The sequence below is a fragment of the Vanacampus margaritifer genome, chromosome 4, assembly GCF_051991255.1.
Source record: "Vanacampus margaritifer isolate UIUO_Vmar chromosome 4, RoL_Vmar_1.0, whole genome shotgun sequence".
Lineage (NCBI taxonomy): Eukaryota > Metazoa > Chordata > Actinopteri > Syngnathiformes > Syngnathidae > Vanacampus > Vanacampus margaritifer.
Window position 1 is genome coordinate 8,642,436 of NC_135435.1, and position 26,300 is coordinate 8,668,735.

A 26,300-nucleotide genomic window follows, 5' to 3' on the forward strand; every position below is an offset into this window, starting at 1 on the left:
AAATTTTGCTTTGGGCCGGGCGCCTTACAAATTAAGGATCTTTTATTCTGAAAATACATGCAGAACAAGATTGGCGTTCCTATGGTTTACTTGATGCCGCGTGTCCCTTCCAGTGCATGCGTGTGTTTTGAGTGAGTGCGTGCCTGAGGAGAACTTGTTTGCAGGAGACTGGAGAGGAACGATTGCAACTCAGTTTCCAAGAACGGTCTCTATCCTTAAAAAGTGAACGCCTGATCTCCGGATTTTGTAGCGGGATTATTACGGGATTTCTGTCTACTCGGGATTGACGTCGGAGTGGAAGTTTCTTTTATTTGGATGGCGGAGTTTCCAAAGCGGGAGGCAAACTCCTGGCAACCTCTTGGATGTAATCCTGCACGTTGCTGCTTAGATGCTTAATTTATAGCGATAGTGCTCCTGGACGTTAACTATGGTTAGAGGATTGTGTGTGGAATGGAGTTGAATGAGTTGAGGTTCGTTTGAGTTTAGTCGCTATACGTTCAACGTGTGCGTGTTTCACGTGGAGCTGTGATGTCGAAGTGAACGCTTTCTCTCCCCAATGCTGCGTGTGAGCCCGAGGACGGCCACCCCCGGCTGCGCATGTTGGGCGCACCGTGCACCATCGGCAAATCTCGGACGCCGAGTCTAAAAAAATCCATGTGGCACCCTCCGAGAGCCGGACGGGACCGACGCGACGCATCCGGGACGGTCTAGGTTGTCGTATGTTCAGGTCGAGACGCTCCGGGCTCGTACGGCGACTGTGGAGAAGCCGTGCGCTTACCCAGAGCGATGGAAGCGGCCGAGCTGAGGGAGGATGTCGTTGTGGCTCTGGGCTGCCAAGAAAGGAACAGGGGCCGGTGACACGCGCCGTGGGGGACCCCGTCGGGGAGGCCGGGGAGAGGGAGGAAGGGGAGCAGGCTGAGGAGGACCGGGGTACCTCGGACCGTACAGGCTCTCGCCGTGGACAGAAGGCGGACAGGACGGTGACGTGTTGTTTGTTTGGGGAGTGGGATCTCAGACCTCGGAGCCCTCACTCGGCCCCCCAAAAAGACAACAAGAGCCCCTGTGAGTGTGACCTCGTGAATATTACCTACGCTTTTCTCAAAAGACTGCCTGAGCAAAGTCTGGACCCCTTGCTGAAGGCTGTGGAGTCCAAAGGAGGAGTGCCGAGCGAGTGCGTCATGGTGCCCGGTACTGAGCGGCGGTTCGGGGCTCATCACGTCTCGAATCAGTACCTCCTGGGTCGGATGTTTCGATGGAGCGACCTGCCGCTCTCGGCCCGGCTCAAAGTGCTGCACCACTGCCAAAGTTTTGAAGGGGGGGACGGTGGAAAGGTGTGCTGCAACCCTTACCACTACAGCCGGTTGTGTGGGCCAGGTGAATATCCATCCACCACCTATCTATCTATCTATCTATCTATCTATCTATCTATCTATCTATCTATCTATCTATCTATCTATCTATCTATCTATCTATCTATCTATCTGTCTGTCTGTCTGTCTGTCTGTCTGTCCGTCTTTCTGTCTGTCTATCTGTCTATCTGGAGGTGTGTTTACTTCCCAGTGTGCCTATTGGGACCCCATTTGGTGAACCTTGACACCAGCCCCACATCTAATAGCAATGACGCACGCCACCAATGGGAGCAGAGTTTGACATAAGATAGTATGGAAAGCCATTTGAGCATATAGTTATTCACTATTCTTGATATCCAGTTTTAAGGAGAAGTCAACACAAAATTATTTACAATCATAATGTCTATGCTGATTCTTTAATATTTTGTGTATGGAATATGAATTAAGCAGAAAATCCGCCCATTTTTATCCATCTCAGGGGATGGCCATTTTGACACTTGCTGTTGACTGAAAATGACATCATTGTTGCTCAGTCAGGGCTCATCTGTTTTTTGCGTTTGGTCATGTGATATTCAGAAGCTGAGCCGTAATTGTTTTTTACTTAAGCCTTGAGTAACTACAGATAAATTTCGTAGAATAAATTTTACTCTGAAGAAGACTATATTCGGTCACAGTATAAACAGAGTAAATGTTATACTCGGAAGAGAGTAAAATTAGCCCCCCCCCCCCCCCCACAAAAAAAAAAAACTCAAACAGTTGAGGAACAATCGCAAAAGCTTCAGGATGGGAGACAGCCAACCTAACCACTGACTCATGCCACACCTACTGGGTATCAATATATCGCAGGTGTCAATTGGAATCCTCGAATCTCCAGTTTTGATCTCCTTTGGGGACACATCAGCAATATGTTAGAGTCTATCATAACTCAAGTGGTAGAGTGGCTGTCTTCCATGCCGAAGGTTGTGGGATTGTTCCCTTACCCTTGAGCATTTTATTAGTGTTGCTGTTTTTTTTAGTAGTATTTTACTCTCCTCCAAGTGTAAAAGTTTACTTTTTAGAGCGGGACCAAATATATGTGTGTAAAATTTACTCAACAAAATTGACTGTGTATGATGTCATTGTCAATTGACTACAAGGGGCAGAATGGCAACCTGACCTAACCTAACCTGGGTTAAGACGGGTGGGTTTTACTGCTTTACGTTGTTGTGTTTTGTTTTTGCCGTACTAGAATAATAAAGTCTAATTACACAGCCACTTAAATGTTTTTTTTATTTTTTTATTTTGGTCATGCGACGTTCATGAGCTGAGCCATGATTGGTCATTGGTCAGTCCACAGCAAGTGGCAAAATGGCCGCCCCCTGAGATTAATTAAAAACTGGTGGATTTCTTAATTCATATTCCACAAACACAATATGCCGTGATTAGATTAGTGGGGGCGCATAGAACATATTGTAAAGTAAATGTTTTAGTTGACTTCCCCTGTAAGTTGCGTGGACTGGTGTCACACTGAGTCTAATACACAATAAAACATTACTGTGCTGTACTAGTAGCACATAATGTCTCACTACAACTTGAAGAAATAGTAATGCTGTAAACTTTACTATCAGTCACAGTTGTTCAACTAGTGCACTGAATTGTCTTCCTATACTGAACATGAAATGCAAGGATATTGATTGCCTCCACCCCTTTCATACATTAACATTTGATCCATATTATTAAAGAACAAATATGGTTTGGTTTCCTTTTAAGTCATTAGGCATAAAGCAAATGGTCAAAAGGCACCAGAAACAAAACAAGTGACACAAGACAAGCAACAATAGCCAACCCATTTCTAACATTTTTTTTTAAATAACTATTTTATTCCTCTGTACAACACAACTTTTACAGACGGTTTAAATTTGTTCCCAAAAACTTGCTGGCAACATGATCCGACTGAAGGTCGCTCTCAAGTTGCAACTCGGTTCTGTTTCCCCCCTCCTTTCTGTCTCCCTCTGACAAGGAGGTCCTCTTCTTGTTATTTAGGTGAAGGAGTGCCGATAATATACAGTTTGCATAGAGCTGGCGCCAGACTGACTCGCTGGGTATCTGACAGAGGACTCGGCAATTACTGCCTGTGCTCTTAAAGGGGCCGCGCGCACTCTGTCAGCTGTGTAGTGAAGGGAAATGCAAGTTGTGCTGTTTGCTGTGCAGCATGAATCATAATATTATTTCAATAACATCCACAGTATGAGTATGATAAACATGACTGCTCCGGGAAACGAAACAAAGTGTTAATTTCAACTTTCTTCATCTTGGTGTGTTTTGTTTCAGAGTCGCCTCCTCCCCCCTACTCGGTGTCCCATTCGGATGAACACAAGCCACTGGGTGAGTTTGGCAGCGGACACACGACAAAGCAGTAAATGACAGGCGTCGTCATCTTTCAGCCAGAGCAGCCTGACACATTCCCTTCTGTGGTTGACATCATGGCTTGCAAGTTAAATTACAGGTTGAAAAATAGCATTTGACTACAGATGAATCTGATGCTTAATCACATGCTTCCACTGAGTGTTTGTCAAGGATATGAAATGTCAGTCCAGGTACTAAAGTACTAACTTTAACCAGTGGTCCGTGATAAACAGCAGGCTATAGAAAATGGATGGAGGTGTGGATTTAAAAAAAGATTTTCTGGTTTTGTTAACCAAAAGATACCTATTAGTCCGATGTTAAAAAAAAAAAATGGTTGGATGGAAGTCGTGGAAACCGAGTCAAACTGTCACCATCCTAAATCATTTTGAGCCACAATGATTACATTAATGCCTGCTGTCAGTTAAATGTAAAATAAATGACACACTAAGTAACTTTAATGACGAGTGGAAATTATAATGTGCATCTAATTGGTTAACATTCTCAATTAAACCTTGTCAGTAGTAGTAACATAAATACTGTACTAAAACACTCTGCCTTAACTTTGAAAGCAAGTAAGAACGAATACTGTCAGTGTGCTGACTTCACGGAACGTCCGTGTTTATTACTTAAAGCAGGGGAAGTCAACCCCCATTTTTTTTTTTTTTTTTACAATAATATGTTCTATGCAGCCCCACTAGTCTAAATATGGCATTCTGGTTAATATTGCGTTAGTGGAATATGAGTTAAGCGGCAAAATCCAGGAGGCGGCCATTTTGCTGAAGATGACATCAACGTTGCTCAGGTCCAATCGCAGCGCAGCTTCAGAAAACAGGGTAGCTGTTATTGGTCATTGCCTGAGACCTCGGCAACACTGATGTCCTCTTCAGTCGGCAGCAAGTGGCAAAATGGCTGCCCACTGAGATGGATAAAAACGGCTGCATTTTGCTTCAGAACTCATATTCCACAAATGTACTATTTATCAGAAGGTCATGTTTAGACTAGTGAGGTCACATACTGTATAACATATTATTGCCAAGAAATGTTTCTGGTTGACTTCCACTTAAAAAAAAAAACTTGTTTAATAGTAGTTATCAAGCTTTGTGCGACTTGAGAGATTTTTGCCAGAAACATTTGGTCAGGTTCCTAATTATACAATATCAGGTGTGTTTAAAGTTCCACTGTATCGCATTTCATTGAACAAAACCAAAATGTTTCTATTAATCTACAGTTTCATAAGTTTGTAATATGTTTTCCCTTTTTTCAACATTTTCCAGACTCTCTACTGTCTGACACTGAAACTCCGCCCCCTCCCATCACGCCGACCGACTACACAGGTGACGAACAATGCAGTATTTACTAATCTTCATGTTTGTCCACGGCTGTGAACTTGCATTTCCTTTCATGTAAACCAATTTGAAAGCATTGACGGCAAAAAGTACGTGTGTTTTTGTGTCATGCCCCACAACCCACCCTTACTTTCAGAACATCTGCATGGAGTGATAAGTTATGGCGATGTTGCAATGTTGTGCCTTCCTTCCTATTTTCGAAGGCTGTTACGATAACCCCAAAGCCTGCAGCATAAAGCGTCTATTGTCAGCGAGGCATGGGGGACTTGAGTGGGGGTCTGGGGTCTCTCACTACCCCGATGCTGCACAAGTAGCCTTGCACTCCTCCTTTCCCCATCTCTCTTTTCCTCCCTTCACCACAGCCAAATATTTCACTGGGATGAAGTTGCAATAAGATCCGCCGCGCGCATACACCCAATCCCCTTTGCCTCTCCAAGTACCCATCCCCCTCTTTCTTCCCTCAAATCCCTCCATTCCTCTCGGCAATTGAGCAGTGGAAAGAGACTCGTATTTTGGGGGCGGGGGAGCCTGGCGGTTGTGATCTGGCTTAGGTGTAGAATTTGTGTGTGTGTATATATGTGGAAAGGGGCAGCTTAAGGTTGCGCTTGGCCAGGAAACAGCCCCCTCTAGATGATGAAACTGGAGCTTTATTTGTTTAAGTGCTGAGGTCGGCCAGAGAGGTCCGTGTAGTATTAGAAAAAAAAGCCCACAAACCCACTCGATCACGCCTGTCTGGACTCGGTTGTAGAAGGTGCTGAAAGATGAATGGGCATCTATGAAGTCTGCGTAGTGCTGTCGCGGCATCCCAGACATGTCCAATGTACAGCTGATGTGCTCATCACTGTCTTGCCTTGTTGTCACGAGTGTTGGAGGCCGCCTGTTGCTGGGCTGTGAGAACCTCCCCATGCATAGCTTGCTGGTTTTATGGGGTTTTCAGACGGATAGTAGTGTCATGCTAAAGTACTAAAGGGGCATCTGTCAAATGTTTTCAGTGTATAGCAAGCTTGTTTCCCAAACCTTTTCAGCTCCACTAGAAATCTGGCTCCTCCACAGATCACACCTTCTTAAAATGTATCTATTGTCATAGCATTAACATAGAAAACTTAACACATTTAACACACGCATAACCAACGAACTGAAAGGTTTATGTCATAACCGCCCTAAATTAACAGTTTTTAGGGCTGCGTTTAAAAAAATCAAATAATTGATATAGAATGGATTTTCATTTTCGAGCCTGATATTGATTCATAAAACCATGAATTGATTATTTTAATCTTTTTCTCATAAATTCATAAGAAAATACAATTTTCAATTTTTTTTAATCTTTAAGTTTTCTTGAAATGTACTGTTCACATGAATTTAAAAGTATTTCCTTACATTTATTAAAGTCCTGACTTATTGCACTTAAAGACAATTCAGAAGGGTGATTCGTACACCCGGTTTGAGCATCGCTAGTCTATCTCGTAAACGGTGGCTGTTGGCTGCTAAATGCTATCTTGGTTGACAGTTCAACAGCTGTAAATAAACAATCCACTCACTTGATATTGCCAACTTCCTTGCTCCCCATTGCTCCTTTTCGGCTCAGTATAGGAAGCTGGCTGTGTTGTATACCTCCCGGTCAGACAAACCGCAATGATATTATGCTGCTCCTTTTACTTATGTAGTAAGTACATTCTCGACGCCGATTGGATCTTACCAATGCTCCACAACCAAACGTTTGCTAGAAAAGCCTAGCTTGCATTCAGTCAGGCTGTAGCATTAATTTTCTGCCGTCCTTGCACCCACTCCGTCACGCATGTCAACAAATAAAGGGAGTTTGCCCCAGAGAGACTGTCTACACACTTAGCTAGCTAGCTTAGCTATAGGATGCAGCTAAATTCCTGTCAATGAGGATTTATTATATTACAATAATCGATCTAATTTTATCTTTAGCCACAATGCGTAGCGGGATCCGGGTTAATCAGAAAATCCGCACTGGCGGCCATCTTGCCCAGTTACCTTGCTCCGCCTCTCTCATTCATTACTATGTGTTTTTATCGTACATGTTCTTTTAAATAACTCAAAATAGCGGTTTACCAAACATTAACTGATTATCGAGCAGTTTAGTTTATAAGCGAAATTATTTTGCTACATACTTGTTACTAATTAATAATCCATATAGTTAATAAATATCCATCCAGGATTATTATTATTATTACTTAACTACGGTTATAGACGTCAAAAATTCATTTTAACTATTTCTATTTAAGGCTCTCTATGAATGTTTAAAGGGTTTCTGCAAGTCTTTGGCAGCAATCAGAGCTTTATTTATTAATCATTTAAACTGTGTTCCCTCATTTTATTCCCCACCATTTTGTGAGTCTGATCTGAATTACGCACACAAAACACAGTGTTGATTTTGAAAGAAATTCAATGAAAAGGTCGCGCGGGAGTCGACTTTAGCGTGCGATTTGCTGATTGTTTTCAAGGTGAACCGCAACAGGAGGCACCACTGATTGCGCCCGGCCACTTGAGCAGAGCAAGATTAGTTTCCTTACAGACATGCCGCGTGTCGTGTTTGTGTGAGAGCACGCATGTGTGTGGTCTCAGTCCCCCCCCCACCCCAACCCCCCACCGCACCGCACCGCAATCGCGCTCCTAGTGGAGCTCGGGGCTGGAACTTTGATGCAGTACACAAGGAACAAACAGCTCTGCCTTTTATTCGGCACTTGATGAGATGCTCCAGCGGCGATATAGGTGGTTTGTTCACAAGAAGCTAAACAATGAAGAAGTTGACTTAAAAAAAAAAACATTTGCTGTCTCCTTTGAATCTATTGTGAGTTTTCCACTAAATACCCTGTGATGTTTTCAACAAATATGCTTTGGGCTTCTCCTTTAAAGCAGCTTATTTACTTGAGGTTTAGAACTAAAAAGCAGCAGCAGGGTGTGGTCCATACATACCTTTGCCCCGGCCTCTTTTATCATTCAATCAGTTCATGTTCCCTTTAAACACAGCTAACCAAGCAGCACAGCTCTAAATACAGAAACTTTAGTAGACTTTTATCCCTCATGTAACACCATCAATTTTGATCAGTCAGCTTTTATTGTCACCGTGCGTGCTTGTGTGTGTGTCCCCGTGTGAGACAGAGAAGAATTTCTGCCATGGCTCGGTGATAAGATCGTTTCAGTGTGCTCAAATAGGGGTTCTATCAGGACAGGCACACACGCACTCACGCACTCACGCACTCACGCGCATGCATACGTGAGTTCAACGGAAGTCCTTCTTGTTTTTCATTCGCACATGTACACGCATGTAGTTTACTCGATTTGAGTCATTTGTTATAAGGGTGCAGAGTGGTTAACATTTGTGGCGTTTAAGAAAATCTGAGTTTGCATGTTCTTCCCGTGCTCGCGTGGGTCTTCTGCTTTCCTCCCACATTCCAGAATATGTTACTCAGGTTAATTGAAGACTGAATTGTCTGAAGGTGTACATGTGAGTGTATCGCCAGGAGTCAGATGGGATAGGCTGCAGCTTACCTGCATCGCTAATGAGGATCGATGGAAAGATGAAAGTTCTTATTTCATATCAAGATGACCACATTTGAATTTCTTTTTTGTTGTCAGTCATTAGTCTGTGACGTTTTCAATGCCTTATGGCTGACGTGTCCAGCAGACCTCTACCAAGGCATAATGATCCAAATTGCAATTAACAGCTTTATAGATTAAAAAAATGGTCATAAAATATTTAAATATTAATAATTATATTGATGCTGCCTGTTATTAGGAAAAAAATACTGGAATGCCAAACTTCTGTAATTAAAATAATTGGTATAATAATTTTTGACTCAAAGGAAGCGTGGTCACAGAGCAATTTCCTCAATCAATTCAATTTCAATTCACAAGAGTTCAGTTTGATTCGATTTCCATTTTTTGTATTCGCTTCAATTCCATCTAATATTAATTAATTATGAAACTTCAATTAAATATCAAGGACATGATAATAAAAAAATGCTTATGCAGTAAATAGTTTAAATGATTTAGTTTATTAATGAAAGTAACGCATGCTAAAATCACTTAAGTATTACACAAACATTGACATCAGCAAGGATGAAATGAAAATGTTCAATGATAATAAATCAAATTCAATAATTGTAAATATAAATCAAAACGATTCTGAATTGTCCTCAAGTGCAATAAGTCAGGTCTTTCATAAATGTAAGAAAGTACTTTTAAATTCATGTGAAGAGTTAATTTCAAGAAAACAGTAAGATACAAAAAGTGGCCTTTAAAATTCTATTTTCTTATGAATTTATAGGAAGAAAGATATTCAAACAATTGATTCATGGTTTTATAAATCGATATCAGGCTCGAAAAGGAACATCGATTCGATATTGGTTATTAGATTTTTTAAACCCAGCCCTTGTGGGTTTTCTCCCTAACGCTATTTCTTTGAACACAATTGTTCTCTGTTCGCGCATTTTTTCGTGTGTGTGTGTGTATTTGATTGTCTTAAGAGAGAAATAACCAAATAGAGATTTAAGTGAACCTTAATACTTTGGCAACATTTACACAGTTAAATAGCACTTCCTGTATTATGCTCTTATTCTGAAAAACAAAAGGCACCATTTCCCATAGCAAAATACTTGGTAGCTTTCTCTCATTAACGTCACTTAGAAGCAATCGATGCATTCTAGGGTTACTCACTTTGTCATTGACATTCAGTGCCAAACGAGAGGTACCTCGAACCTTGAGGCACTTACGTTATGAGATCTGTTGGGCATATTTTCCCAAGCAATGACTGACTTTGGGGCATTTTCTACAGGTTATCTGTGTATCGTTAGCGTAGAGATAAATCCCGATGTCCATTTGCTGACCCAACCAAAACACACACAGTGGAGGAATAACAGTTCAGGGGCAACAAATAGGTGGCCCCTGGGCCAAATGCGGCACTATAGTAAGAATTAAGAAGCATGCCTCTCCCAGCCCTCATGATATTTTGGTGGTTTCTTTTTGTAAGCTGAGCAAGGTATCAGCTAAACAATCGCGTCTCTAAGCCCTGTCTGCACTCAGTGCGGCATTAACCCCATGAATTGGCTCTTTGACTGATGGGGCACAGCCCAGGAATGTTGGGAAGTTGGGAAGGTGAGGGGGAGTAGGGTCTGGCTGCAAAAGAGGCGGGAGAGGGGGCCGGTGGGGTCTGACTGACTCTGGAGAGTGACATCTGATACATGTTTGAACATATCACCGTTAATAGTTAAGACACACAGAGAGGAGCCGACATTCTTGGAAGTTTGGGAGGCGGTTTTAAGAGAGCGCTATTGAAGTGGGCTAAATGTTCCATGTTAGTCGACATTGTTTGACATGTTTTGGTCGATGTTTTATTGGGGCGCCGTCGTCCTCAAGTCCACATCAGACAATATGAGCATGAATATTAAATGAGATTCCAGTACAGAATCCAGGAAGAATCAATTCCTGAGATATTATTAGGACAGATGTAAAAATAGTACAAACCGTAGACATCCAAACGGTGCTGTGACCAACTTGAATGTGTCTGCTTAAGCCTGGTCGGGTCGTCTTAGTGGCCTGTACAACTCTCGCTCTTATGCCTGACTGAGACACATTAGGCTATGGAATTCTACATCAAGGGTTGGCCCATTAACTTTGCCATTTCCTCAAATATTTTCCATCACTGCTCTTTTTTCAACACTAGTTTCTAAGGACACAGGCTCATGCATTGGTTGCTTTTTTGTTTTCCCAACGCAGATGGGATTTTACATCTAAGACTAAATAGCATCATGTTGGTGTAACTTGATCTGAAAGTAGTAATAAAATCATGTAGAACAAAAAAAAAGAGTCATTAAAACAAGACCTAAGTTGACTGGCCACAGTTAATAGTATTACAAAGACAATTAGGGATGGATGACTATCGATACCAGGCATCAGAATCAGGCTGATATTGGGCCTTATTTCAAGATATCAGTACTCACGGTGGCGGCTGATCTTGGGGCACTTTTACAACCAGGAACTACAAATAGCACATTAAAAGAATATGAAGTTGCCATTAATTTCATGCAATTCTAAGAAAAATGTTATTCTGGGATATATAAGTCCCTTTTAAAAAAATTTTTTTTTTTAAATGATCTGTCTATTTTTATTTTTATTTTTTAAGGGAAAGTATGTGTATCAAAAGTACCAGTGGTATTGGTACTTAGTAATGGTATCGGTGATAACTCAATACATTTTTTTTTATCGAACATCCCTAACCGCTAACCTGCTAACACTAACCATTTTAATAATAAAATAACATTTATCAAATGTTATTATTTCATAATCAGTTTTCAAGAGTGAAGTGCAATACTGCATCATACTGAGATCTCTTTCCAACAATCACCAAATATTAGACACAGCTGTTGTATGATGCAGTACAACACCTCTTAGAGTGTCAATCAAAACTGAGCATTATTATTTTTGTCTATGTAGAATTTTCATACAACACTTCCACTTGAAATTTTTTTTTGGTGTAAGTGGTTATAATGCTGTGATTGGTTGGTGTATTCTAAACTTTTTGTCCCAGTGACCTATCAAGCAGCTAAGCTAACTTGCTAATAGTGATGATGTCAATGTGTTCACCAGATCTTGCTACTGTTTTAACCACTTATTGCCAAATTCATAGTAATTTGCGCCATTTTTATACAATGCTTCCACTTGAAATCACTTTTTTGTGTAATTGATTATAATGCTGTGATTGGTTGGTGTATTCTAAACTTTTCTTCCCAGTGACCTGTCAAGCAGCTAAGCTAACATGTTAATAGTGATGATGTTAATATTGTCAAATTCATATTAATTTGCGTTAGTGTTTGACCTAAATTAAAAATGGAGTTCCCAATAAGGTATATTTCCAGTCTTTCACCACAAATGTTGGGTTATCCAGTCAAGCTCATAAACCTAATACCTCAGCAGCGGCTTTCCACTTGCTCATTAATGTACTATTAGTTTGAGGGGCCGTCTCTTTTTAGCCATCGACGACATGGTATCGTTGGTATGATGCTTGGTGGATTTGCAAAACTAGTAACACATTTCTAACCTTTTCTAACCTTGTTGAAGGTAGTGAAGCCCATCGGTTTCCTATGTGCATTCACTGTGATGGGCAGTATTTGGCTAACTACTGCCACCTAGAGGCTTGGCATGCATGTAAATGATCTTAAAAATGCACTTCTCCGTTTTTGTGTGCGTTTTTGTGGATGTTTTTTTTTTAAACAAAAAAGGCAGTGTGGTCAGATGGAAGGAGGAGGGAAATATTCGTTTTTAAAATACCCGGCTACATGTAGACAGAAGATTTGATAATTGTTTTGTTTTAGCACGACTAAGGGGTAGAATGGTTGTCCATCCCCTGGGAACTTTTGAAGTGAAGCTTGAGGATCTCTTGCAGCTGTGTCACCATTGAAAATTTACCCAATGCAGGACTAATGAGAGATTATCTTCTTCGTCCTTATTGTGTCAGAACACAAACGAGAGCTGATCACGTGTCCTCCAGTTTTACGACCTCATCCTGAATTTCATGGCTGACTTTTTGTCAGCTCCACTTACCGATTGTATGTCTTCTCTTGCCTTTCGTGTTGATTGAACACACTTGTAATTCTATGGCGCTTAGCTTGTCCTGCCTTTCTCTACGTCTTTCCAGTACGCTGCCTTAGTCCATGTTGTCAGACCGTCACAATTTAAAATAAGGTTTAAATTACAGGACTGGCTGTGGCTTTTCTTTGTTCCCTCAGAGTTTCTGCCAACTCGCAATTTGGCTTTTAATGGAATCCTGCCATGCTGCTGAACTTAAAGATTCTTTGCAGATGTTGAAAGGCACTGACTCGGTGAAATGTAGGCCAGCGTGCCCTGTGCTGCGACTGTGGATGCAATGCGGAGTGACTCAAAATGTATTTATCTTGGAAAAGCAACATTCACCTTGTTTTCACATGCTGCGGCGGCCTTTTTTGTGTGTCTGCAATATTTACCTAGTCATCACGGAATCATCTCATTTTTATGAAGGCCACACAAGAGACACAATTTTGAGTAAATTCATTTTTATCCAATATTCAGACGTTGTGCTTGCAGCATGGGGTTACACCATACTTTCGTTTTGACATAAATATCATTACATTAGAGATCAGTCATTCAAGACCAAAACTTTTACTGACATCTTCGTTATTTCACTTGTCATGCAAAGCTCACAGTGCTTGTGTCTATATATACCAACTATACTGTATATTCTGTTTGCTGACCACAGTATCCACTGCTGGAATTTCATACTCAGTTACTTTCCCCTAATTAGCCATTAGTCAGAATTTCTTCCTCGTAGTGGAACAAGTGGATGTGTTCCATTACTAATGTGTGTAATTATGTTGTGAGGAGTGAAGGCCATATAGTCGGCCCACGTGAGACTCAATGAGACACTTGTCAACTTGACCTCCATGACTGGCTGAGCAGGGGAGGAAGTGTCAAGGAAGAGGGCCTGTCCAGGAATGTAACACACACACACCTGACTTTTTTTCGCTCTCTCCCCGAATGTATTCCCATTCAAATAATCAATTAGCCAGACAATTTTATTCCTCTTCAAATTTATGTTTCTATATGTATTTGGTTACAAAGCGACATCATGTAATTTTACTCAAACAAGTAACCACATGTATGGGGGCTATGCAGGCTTTATTGCTGTGTATACCACATGAACTGTGAATGCTGTTTGTTAAAGGAAAAGCCAGCATGGTTAACAGATGCTTCGATATTACAAATTACCGCAATCTTTATTACATATTTTAAACACGCTTGTGTCACTCAACATGTTCCCGTCATCCAACTCTTTTGATATGACCCGATCCCGGATAAGCGGAAGAAAATGGACGGATGATCTGATTTAGTCCTTTATGAGCAAACAACCATATTTTTAACAAAATGTCAACAACAAAAATCAATAAAGTTGTAACAAATTATCTAAATATGTCCAAAAAGTGACTACAAAATGTAAAAAAAAAAAAAAGCTGAAATTTTACCATAAAATGTCTATGAAATTGCCCCAAAAAATGTCAGAGAGTTGAATTAAAAAAAAAAAAAGGCAGAAAAGAAAATGCTTAAAAAGTAACCTAAAATGTCCAAAAACAAAAGTACGGAAAAGGATTAGGGCCAGTGAAGAGAGGGGGAAAAAAAGTTTGGCAGGATTCTGACTTTATTCTCAGCGTTCTGACTTTCCTCTTCCATACAAAAGAAAGGCAGTAAATTACAATAAAATATTTTTGGAATTGCCCAAAAAAGTAAGATATATATATATATTTTTTTTTTTTTTAAAGGCAGAAAATAAAATGTTCAATAAGTAACTATGAAATGTCTAAAAACTAAAGAAGTCAGAACATGTTTGTTTGTTTTTTTAAACAGAAAAGAAAATCCATCCATCCATCCATTTTCTTGGCCGCTTTTCCTCACAAGGGTCGCGGGGGTGCTGGAGCCTATTCCAGCTGGCTTCGGGCAGTAGGCGGGGTACACCCTGAACTGGTTGCCAGCCAATCGCAGGGCACACAAAGACGAACAACCACACTCACATTCACACCTAGGGACAATTTGGAGTGTTCAATTAACCTGCCATGCATGTTTTTGGAATGTGGGAGGAAACCGGAGAACCCGGTGAAAACCCACGCAAGCACGGGGAGAACATGCAAACTCCACCCAGGAAGGCCGAAGCCCGGACTCGATCTCATGTCCTCTACACTGGGAGGCGGACGTGCTAACCAGTCAGCCACCGTGCTGCCCAGAAAAGAAAATGTAATAAGTAATTATAAAATGTCCAAAAACAAAAGAAGAAATCCCAGAAATTACCAGCAAGTGTCCACAAAATTGCCGAAAATGTCAGAAAATTTCTGGGGGGAAAAAGGCAGAACCCCCCCAAAATAGTATTGTTCCCCCCAAAAAAACGGAAGAGAGGCAAGTAGAGGTGAGTCTCTCAAATGAACAGAAAAAAAAGCCAATGAACAAGCTTGCAAAAGTTGACATACCATACATACAACCATAATCAATGTGATCACTCCACCCACCATTTTATTTGTATTAGATAAATAATAGTAATACCTTGAAATAATCCACAAATCAAAGCCAATGGTACGCGTGCCCATTCAGGAGCACATGTGCTAATAATTAATGATAACCAACATTTAGCACAATACAATTAATTTGAGTGGCTCGAAAATAAGTCAGGAAAATTGCAGTAATTGTAATCTAATGTGTAATGTACCACAACATTTTCAAAATACTTCAGTGTGTGCCCTTTAAAGGTTCAAAGACTTGGTCCAATATTAATTTGTGGTAAGGAAAAGCGTCTTGTTGGATGATATAATGTTTGGCGGTCCAGTCAACCAGGATGAATGATGCATGTCAAACCTGAAGAATTCCTTGGCCCGACTTGCAGAAATGCAGGAAACTGGTCACTTTCTCTCTTCCTCTGGAATCATTCTTCTCAAGTCGCACATGGGTGGAATTCTACTGGCATAGTCACATTCTAAGAAGTTCTGCAGTGCCGGAATAATGGAATAATACTTGTTTGTGTTGTTAAACAAGAAGCGTGGGGGTCTTACGCTAAACATCAAAAGATCACACTATGGAAAAACTGAGAGGGAGCAGTGTGCGTGCTTGTGCTCGAATGTCTGGCGATAAGGCAGTCGTCTGATGGCAGAGATAGTCAAGACGCCAACTGGATTTGTGGTGTGCTGGATTGGAAGTTGATGCTTAATTGTTGTTGTCGCAAACAAAGAACCTAAAACATTTTTGCCTGAAGGGGACGAAGGATTTCTCTTCTCTGAATATTCTAAGTCTCATGCTGGTTTTGGGGGAATTTGGGGCATATTAGAGGTGACTGACAATTGTCAGTAGCTGAGTTCTCATCTCTTTTTCCCTGTGCAAGCTCTCACCCCCACCCTGACTAAAACCACCCACTTCTTTCAACACAGTGGAAGAGTCTAATAACTGGAGGGGAATCTAATCCTTGGCAGTGGATGAAAGACGAGGGTCTCCCTCACTCCCTCTCTTTCTCACAGTCTTTCTCTCTTCATTTTTCCGTGGATGCTAGTTATGCTTGGCAGGCCAGGTTCTCTCTCTCTCTCTCTCTCTCTCTCTCTCATTTTCCAGTTCCCTTTTTCACTCACTTTTTTTCACCCGTCAACTTCCCCAATTTCTCCCAACTGTATTCCTGCTCCCCTGCAGGTTGAGTCTGGTAACAGGAAGCCTCACACTGGAAACTTGTAAATTTAGAGGAGAAAACAATTCAGCTCTCACATCCATATTTCATGTAGCTGAGTGAAATATTCATTGTCCTACTTGAAAAGAGGTCTAAATAATCATCTTTTTTTTTTTTACCCCAAAGTGGCAGTTTGACACTGATCGCCTACTAGCGACCAGACAGCCAAGACACCTCAAGCTCTACTTGTGTAGACGGCGCATGCGGAAATGCTGGCGTATCCTGATTTCCCTACAGGCACAAGTCTTGATGCACTTGTTTGGTAATTTGGCTGATCATTCTACACCAGTCGTGTGCTGTGCGAGGGTGTTTCTTTGACATGTGCCCGTCGTATCTAACAATTTGATGGCACTACGTTATCTAAACAGTACGCCTGCTTGGAAGTAGGTTGACTGCTGGTGTAATACAGTTGTGGTTAATTTTATTTATTATTATTATTATTATTATTATATTACTTTTTAAATTTATTATTATTATTATCATTACTATTGTGATTATTACTTTAGCTTTTAAATCATCACAATAGCCATCACACAGCTATGAGACATGATACGTAATGGCTGTGGCCATATTTAAGTCATATTTTATGAGGGTGCTCGCTCATGTTTTTTGTTGCCATACCAGCTAAGAGCAGTGACAATGCTCTGGTCACTCACGGATCACTGATCCAGAGATGTCACTGTAACCCTACTAACGGTAAGATCGCCTATGACAGCTCTAATAGCCTGAAGTCAAGCCACGGTTATCTAGGTCTAGGTTCGATGAGGAGGTTGGCTGTCACTAAATCCTATAGTAGAATACACCGCTAATGAAGCACAAAACAACAATTGTGTTTGGATTGGGAATGTGTGAATATATTCAAATGTTTCACTCACAACCAGCAAATGCAAAAAAAATAGTAATTACAAGTAGCCCTGAGATCTCAGGAAAAAGAAACAAGATGGAAAAGAAATGTTCAAAGTCCAAACAAAATGTGTAACACCCCCTGAGTGCACTCAAAAAGTAACCAAAACTACCGCCCCTTTAATACTCACTGTTCGACATCCAAGTGAACGGTTGCAGCGTTGAGTAGAGATGAGATAAGAAATGATTATCATTATCAATATTAAACTTAAATGTACATCAATACAATCTGGTGTAACCAAAACAAACGACAGAATACTCATCTGGCATATATGCTCAAAAATAATCCCATTCACACTAAAAAGGCAAGCATTGGAATGTAATTGACCTTAAGTATCTTATTTAGTACATTAAACATAAAATCAAACAATTGCGAATCACAAAAATAAACAGTCATTATTTGTATTACACAAAAAATAGGCATGTGTAGCCTGTACGAGGCCAGCAGCATTAGCAGCAGTTAGCTAATGGATATGCTACACAGAAAAAGTGTACAGGGAACGATTATATTATATTGTATTACCACGACTGTTTTTTTCTTCCAACAATATGGCTTAGGCGAGATTAGCATGCTAACGTAACACATAATTACACGGTCACACAACTCACCGAGATAACCACGGTTCACAGGTATTTAGATCCAAGTCCAGCGTAGTTAATCAACAAAGATCCTCACAGATGCTTCTAAATGTGTCTAGAGTTGTTTTAAGACTGAATAAGGTTGCTAAATTGATTTTCTTTCCAGTTATAGCTTTTGTTGGGTTCTCCTCTTGGCTCTCGCAAATTGCAAAATGACACCACTAGGAAAAATGTTCCCGCCTAGTCCATTCCTACACTGCCACCTAGTGGCAAAACTGTGAAGCACACTTATACAACGTAATACTATTTAAGGAGCGCTCTTGTATTAAATCATACTGAGCTAAATTAACAGGGCTACATCACCATGCGAGATGTGAGTATGCCACATGTAAAGGAAAGGAGCCGCTGTGTTTACGCCCACAATCGCGCAAATCGCCCTTTTTGAAATGTGCACCAACACTTGGTCTAACCCGCCTCCGAGCTCGTGTTTCGAACCGGAATTGTGGCGGTCATGAAAATAGAGCTCCTCATGTGATGTGTTAGCATTAGCATTCCACAAGTAGAAGAAGCATGTCAAAGAGGAGATGGTCACATACCAGAACGCGCACACTCGCCAGCGTTAGGCATACACTTGCTGGCGAGATGAAGTGGGGCAGCTCTGGAAGCTTTTCGAGAAGCAAAGTTTAAGCTCCATAATGAAAACCAAACCCGCTGGTTTACTTGGCTGACACTGAATTGATTTCAGCAAGACAAGAAATAAAATGTGTGATTTTCCAAGGGTATTTGGAAAGTATCTCACACACATGTTGTGAAGACTCCACAAACTGCTCTAAAATGTTCATTAAAATGCATAATATGTCTCCTTTAAGTTGCAAATTAACTATAAAAGGCAGTCATAATGTGCTAATTGTGTGTGATGGTAAAACAGATATTGTTATCTATACAGAGCCGGATATTTTTGTGATGTCTGATGAAGATATCAGTCTTCCGTCTGTAGCTTTACCTAACACATTCCAATTTGTGAGAAGCCCCAGGTCAAGAGAAGATTGAGGAAGCTAAAAATGCATGTTAAATCACTCTTTATGGGGTAGAATGTTTTACAGTGAGATTGGCACTAAAAGACAGTGCTTTTGAAATGAAACAACAAAGGTTACTTATCTAATTGGTAAACAGTGCTGTTAAAGGTTGGCTGGCTTTAAATGCTTGCATGACGCTGTAATTGCTGCCAGCCCTCGCATCCAGATGAATGCGTACAGGCACGCACAATCTCCCAGACACACACTTCCTTGGCCTAAACATAAACATACTGATAACCTCCCATTTTAACCCGTCTTGAAAAATTCCATTGAAGAACTCGGTTTCCCACAAGCTCCTCCCCTGCCGCTGCGCTCTCACACAAGCTCATTATACCTTGACTTGGAGAGGAGCCAAGCGGAGCCTGATGACACTAAGAACCGTGCCAGAAACATTCAACATGACATGCCGCGCCACACATTCATGATTGATCTTGTTTGTATTTTGGTTTTGACGTCACCGAATAAGTGGAGCCGTTGGTTTATTTTAAATATAATTGCGCGTCTGTGTTCTGTTTCCAAGCGCTCCTCGTTTTCACTTGGCTACACAATGACACATTTGTTAGACTTTATGGACAGAATTATATGTCATAAGACAAGAAACAAGAAGAAGACAATAACTTGATCACCCTGTAAGTGATGTCAAAGAAAAATCCCCCCCGCGCTCCAGGAAATAACTAGTCAATAATATGAGAGTGCAAACCTCTGCCAAGAAAGTTCACTTCCCAGCCACACTTTAACTGGCGATCTACATACATACCTTTGGATTACTGCAAGTCAAGACTCTTCTTCTATACTGGGGTGGTGAGTTAGAGATACTGTGTGCTCTTTGTTGTCTGAGCATTGGTGTCTCATTACAAGTTGAAGTGATTTATTCACTTATTCCTGTTGCTGATTTATATATCTCGCGGGGAAGTCGACTACAGGCAACTGAAAAGTGTTGTTTTCAAAGACTGTATGTTAATGTGGTTTGACAACTTCGTGTTACGTGCGTACATTTACATGACAGGGGAACACATTTTTTCTTTGTGTTTTTGAGACGTCAATTTGGAAGAACAACCGATGTAATGTGCATTCCAGGCCAGTAGTTGGCAATGTCACGTTGTCAAGAAACCCTACACGCATTCACACCTACTACTCCAATGTCTTGTCTAAAACCATTTTTTAAATTCCTTTTGTCTGCATGTATCGGGTTCAAATGTGAGTAATGTGTCTTGGCCTGACGACATAGTGGAGTAATCTTATCTAAATCCACAACGGCCCTGTGGGCCAACATTTGTTGTTTTGGCTTCGGCGGACTCCCACATGCCGACATAAAATGCACACCCTCCATTTTCACAAATGACCCCGTCAAGTATTTAGACTAAAATTTACTTTGAGACCCATTTATGAACAGAATAAGGGCCAGAATGGCATTTGTATGGTTTAAGACAAAAACGTTGCAAATGGCAATGGACACATACTCCATTGGGCAAATAATAGGCTTCAAAGCTATCTGTGTTTACATTTTACTGGTCAAAAAGATACGAGTGCATGCATATTTGAAGCACCAAAAAGCATCTTTGAGCCTACCAGCACAGTGTCAACTCATTGAACCGTTTACAGAAGGTACAATGATGTGAAAGAGGGCACACTTTTTTTTTTGCACCCATTTTACTTTTTTAATCAATGCATCATATATAAACAAAATCTTTACCAGTTAAAAGGCCGATTTCTCACGTGTATATTTTGTATTCGTGTCATTTTCATATTTTGTGCCAGTGCAGGGTTATAAGCAATCAAATAGAGAGTGTGAATGTGTGACAAGTTGGCAAAGTTGTCTCACTATATAGGGTAAGATGTCACAAGAGTTTAACTGAGACATGTTGCCAGAAACTATCATGTTTGCTAATACCAAAAAAAGCTAGCTTAAAACAGAACAATGGCTGAGTTAAGATGCCGGAATCTGTCCTCGATTAAGTCCCGATGTATCACTGCTAGGATTGTTCTTTGGAAGACGCTTGTTTGTTTCAAAGTATATCAAGTTCCGTTCTTTTACTTTGGGTTATCCAAAACGGGTTACTTGGCACTCGTCTCACAATGTGCTATCCTCCTCTCTGTCAGGACACAACCCCTGCCCATATAAAGGAAGAAAACTAGAATTCCATTTCCAAGATATGCCCTCTGGTGGAGAAGATAATTGCAATGTGACAACTTGACCATGTGACAACAAGCCCCAGTCTCCCCTACTTTTAGAGACCTAATCTGTGGCTTGCCAAAGAACGAAATCTCTTCAGAGCTTCTGGTTCTGGAGCCTTCTTCCGTGTCCTCTTCCTGTCTATTTGTTGAGACACTTGAACTGTTAAAAAGCTGCAGCCTTCTTCATGGTGTACTAAGTTTGTTTTATGTCTACTTAAGGAAAAAATATGCTTGTGAGCTCATAAAGTCTAGCTGTGTTTCCGCAGACATGTTTGTGTTACCTTATTACAGGTGCGTGTGTATGTGTGTGATTTGAGAGCTGTAAAACAAAAACAACAAAAAAACTCCAGACCGCAGGAGTTGCCAGCCTGGAATTCACTAATGACACACGTGGGGCTCAAATGAGAAGTGCAATTTTGTGTGCATGTGTTAGTGTGTATGTGAGAGTGTGTATTCGCGCGTGATAATAGTTTATGTTTGGAACCCCTAAGCCCAGATTTTGCGTGCATATGAGAGGTGCTATCTCATCACGTAGTGTGCGCTCATTTTGCACAGACAAACACACTTATATCTCCTCCTACAGTCCCCTCCCCCTCCCTGCCAAATAAACGCCTCACTGCCCCCCAAATTAAAATGGCCGCTGCTCAAACAGAGCACACCTAATCTAGATGCCAGTTTCACCCGAATGCAGCATGTTCATTTCAAAAGCGGGTAGCCTTTCTGGTGGTGGAAGAGGGGGTGCTCCAGTGGAATATGACAGGAATGGGGCCATGGGCACATGGGCCTTTAAATCCTCTGTGTCAGGAGAGTCTCTGGAGAAAAATAATGGCATCACTCTGTGAGGGAGTTAATGTGAGCTGATAGCATGAGGGCTTTGAGTGGGTGGGGGTGGCGGTGTCAAGGGTTCACAGGCTTGCACAAGGTTGACAGAGAGCTGAATGCTTCCCACCCCTCTCGTCTTTGCTGCCCTTCACCTTCACTCCAGTGCAGGATGTGAAGGAGTGATGAGGAAGGAGGAGGAAGTTCACAGTTGACACTCCTCTTTCAATACACACAAAGGTGGCTAATTAAAGGAAAAGTTCAAAATAACAAGGCAAGTACAGTACAGCTAGAACCGTACCAAGACCTCAGACTCAGATGTCTTAAGGGTTTGTGGTTCCCGTGGTTTCTTTTATCAACAGGTTCAATTGGCTCTTTAGTTGCTGCTGTATGTACAATGTACGTAAAGTAAACTATGTCCGAATACTGCGATCAATTGTCACCAAAAATTATGTTGACATGTCTACTTATGTGCACATCAACCTCCGAAAATGTTACAATGAGCCCAATATTACCAATTTTATAACGATAGCATTTTCCATTCCATAGATGGTCCAAAACACAAAAAATTGGGGGCGATCGTCGTGACATTTTTAGAGGTTGATGTGGGCATTAAGTACAAATGTCCACATACATGTTGGTAACAAATCATTGCAGTTTTCTGACATATTAGACGACGTAACCTTTTTTTTTTTTTACGCTTATGTTGAGTTATAGACTAGTCCCGCGCCAGTCTCAGGGGTGAAAGGTGGTATCCAACCCAACTTTACATCATCCACAAGTGGATAGGAATGAGGGGAGCCGCTTCGATTTGGCCGGGAGTCGTCTGCGTTCCCTCCCACAATGGCACAAATACGCTGCGGTAGTCAAGGAAAATATAAAAGAAAGACAACTCCACTCATGCACACAGTTGGACTGCGCTTTGTGCTAGGCATGAAAATAGGGCCCCAAATACTGCCATCGCTGAGTACCATGGTGATAAGTAGAGCATAAAACCTTCCAAAAACGCTAATACTGTAGATCATCCGATGTTATGTCGTCTTGTCTCATACCATCATACCGCCTTTTGAAACCAATTTTCCTTGAATGTAACATCAGATCCTGTCTGAACATAGATCAAGATATGACATACATTCCTGAGCGAGATTTAAAGTGAAGACTAAAGAAGACCGTAAAGCACAATATCTCAAAACAGCCCTTGGGCATGTTTCCTCTCATGTAGGCAGAGGAAGCTCTTTCCCGTCACCATTAATATTACAAATGAGGGGATATGGAGAAGAGTGAAAGAACTCAGTTTGAACTGTTAAGACCTCACAAACGGTCCGTTTACCACTGTCGGCTGTGGCTACATATGGTATGTAGACAATCATACATTAAACCCTTGTATTGACAAATACTGTATACATGTACTATATATTTTTTGTATGCATTACGTGGTCATTTTTGTCTGTATTCAACAGATTACAACAAAATTATTGTTATTAGTGACGCAAGAGGAGGAGAAAGCAGCGTTCTGCAGTTTTTTTTTTGCCTGTCACTATATGTTATTGACATGGTTGATATTAGGCTCCACACGATCAGGATTTTTTGGCCGATTACTGATCAACACGTTTGGGGAAAAAAACGATAATCATCAGAAGATGGAGCAAATACTGTAAACCTATTTAAAAAAAATTTATATGTAGTCTACATTGGATTGCTGCCATTCATGGGCGATGGGGACTGGCCCGGACCACAAATAGCCAGAACCCTCAAATAACTGAAGTCAATTGAAATGAGAGAAAAAATCTTCAAAAATGCTGATAAACATTATATATAACATGTAATGTCTAATTTTGTGGAGCAAATCAATGATGTCGTTGATCGAGCGGTGAAATAATCACAGATTTTGTATAAAATGCTAAATATCGTCTCATCGAGCTAGCCAATTAGATTTCGGTAAAGTCTAGTTCATATATAAGATAATATATTTTATTTCTAGTAATTCAATCATTTTCAGAGCATTTAAGTGAAGTTGGATTAAATTCATGCAATTTTAATAAAAAATGCATTTATGCAGTTATTGTATTTTTTATACCATTTTATTAATACATTTACAATACATATATTGGAATTTATTGGTCTTTCTTTAAAATTATCTGCCATTTTTTTATGGAGAGGTGAGGGGGGGGCGGGTTATGTACTAGTGGTATCTGTATCTGTATCTGGTATCGGCGATCTACTCAAGAGTTGAGTATTTGTCATGTTTGGGTTCTGTTTTCCTTGTGTGTCTCCCTTGGTCTTGTCTAAGTGTAATCCTGCCCTTCCTCATGTGAACCAATCAGTGCCCTCAGCCACTTGTGTCTTGCCCCAGGTGTGTCTTGTTGTGTCGTTAGCTTCTGTGTATTTAGTCTCCTGTCTCCCTTCTGTCTGTGTTGGTTCGTTGTCTTTTCCCCCCATGTCATGCTGCTCGTTTTTGCCTTGTTGTTCCCCCCCGTTTTGGTTCATCTTGTAATTTGGAAGCTCGCCTTTTGTTTCATAGACACGGACTGCACAAGATGGGGACCGGAGTGATGAACATGGCGGGGACCGAGGTGACGGGGGGGTGACATGACCCGGTGTTAAAATAATCAGCAAAAGAAAACATGTAAGGTTCTATGCTGGTGAAAAAATCCAAATCGGTGTCTAAATCGGAACTGGAATCAGTAAGTGCATTAACCAAAAAAGAGCCTTCATCATCATCATCATCTGTGAAGTCCGTGTCTATGAAACAATGGGGTGACAAAATGGTGTCGTAGGGCAGGGACTTAAGTGAACTAAGGAGATCGGGTGAATGGGGAACAGAGGACAAGGCGGAACCAGACCGAGAAAAAGAATTTACATGGAGGGAATGGGATTGAGTGGCAGGCTGACGGTGCTTTCGAGCCGACCGACGGCGTGCCGGTCGGCAACGGGAGCTTCCCGCTGGGTCCGATCGTGGTTGGTTCATTCTGTCAAGAAGGTTGAGGCTTGGTGGAGGACCCAGATGCAGGGAGCAAAAACAGCTTGGCAAGGATGCAGTTGATGCAAAAAAGGGATTTTAATTTCTATGAAACAAAAGGCGAGCTTCCAAATTACAAGATAAAGCAAAACATGGGGGGGACCAACAAGGCAAAAATGAGCAGCGTGACATGGAGGAAAAGACAATGAACAAACACAGACAGAGGGGAGACAGGAGACTAAATACACAGACGCTAACGACACAACAAGACACACCTGGGGCAAGACACAAGTGGCCGAGGGCACTGATTGGTTCACATGAGGAAGGGCAGGATTACACTGAGACAAGACCAAGCTAGGAGACACAAGGAAAACAGAACCCAAACATGAAAGTATTGGTCTGAAAAAAAATCTGGTATCGAACATCCCTTATTATAATGTTCACTTTTCATTGTGTTTGCACTGCCAATTGTATACTACAATTACAAATGGAATTTCTTCCTCTTCTTTTGTCACCTTCAGAGACCGGTACCTCCCTTGGCTCCCTGGGCTCCTCGACCTCCAGCGGACATCGTTCCCACTGGTGCAGTGTCGCCTACTGGGAGCAGCGCACACGTGTGGGCCGCCTTTACCCGGCCTACGAACCCTCGCTCAGCATCTTCTATGACCTACCTCAGGGCACGGGCCTCTGCCTCAGCCAGCTCCACACCAACGCCAACTATAGTCGCCGCGACAACCGAGGCAGCCACGGCACACCCGTGCTTCCAGGTTACTCCAGCCACGGAGGGAACAGCAGCGGCGTCCAACAGATCCGCAGGAAAATTGGCCACGGCATCGTGTTGAGCCGCGAACCGGACGGCGTGTGGGTGTACAACCGCAGCCAGCACCCGGTGTTCGTCCACTCGCCCACTCTGGACCTTCTTAGCGCTGGAGAGCTGAGCGTGAAGAGGGTGATGCCGGGCTTCTCCCTCAAGATGTTTGACTATGAGAGCTCCGACTGGATGGCTGAGCATGGCGTGAAGCCTGAAAGCCAGGAGGGGCCCTGGGACCCCCACAGTGTTCGTATTAGTTTTGCTAAAGGATGGGGCCCCTGCTACTCCAGACAGTTCATCACTTCTTGCCCGTGCTGGCTCGAGGTGCTGCTTAACACCCACAGATAGCACCCAGCCTGGATCCCAATTGTAACCTACCAAGATTTAATATAAAGCTTATATATTTTATAAAATATATTATCATGTAAATACTTCATTTCGTCATTTTACAATGCAACTATTTATGTATAGTGTAATGTGTAGATGGACAAAACAAAAAGGAACAAGAGTAAGCACTTTTCATTCTTTATATATGCATTACAGAATTTCTGTGTCATTTTGCAAATGTAAAGATACCCAGTTTATGTTTTCATAATTTCACTATTTCAAAGTACGCCTTACACACGTGTCAATAAAGCATTTGTATTAAA

The 26,300-nt window shown here is 41.4% G+C and overlaps 1 protein-coding gene across 1 annotated transcript; it reads left to right on the forward strand.

Annotated features, from left to right (window-relative positions):
* The first annotated feature begins 113 nt into the window (after positions 1 to 113).
* Positions 114 to 26,300, forward strand: LOC144051078 (mothers against decapentaplegic homolog 6-like). Its single transcript, XM_077564856.1, has 4 exons — positions 114 to 1,374; positions 3,660 to 3,713; positions 5,009 to 5,068; positions 25,361 to 26,300. The coding sequence occupies exons 1-4, from the start codon at positions 720 to 722 to the stop codon at positions 25,996 to 25,998; spliced, it is 1,407 nt and encodes a 468-aa protein (XP_077420982.1). The 5' UTR covers positions 114 to 719; the 3' UTR covers positions 25,999 to 26,300.

Bases quoted from the DNA above. Each gene is read 5' to 3' on its own strand.
- LOC144051078 (XM_077564856.1), top strand. From the start codon at position 720: ATGTTCAGGTCGAGACGCTCCGGGCTCGTACGGCGACTGTGGAGAAGC. The intron at 1,375-3,659 runs GTGAATATCCAT...GTTTTGTTTCAG, and splicing joins CAGCCGGTTGTGTGGGCCAG to AGTCGCCTCCTCCCCCCTAC. The intron at 5,069-25,360 runs GTGACGAACAAT...TGTCACCTTCAG, and splicing joins CACGCCGACCGACTACACAG to AGACCGGTACCTCCCTTGGC.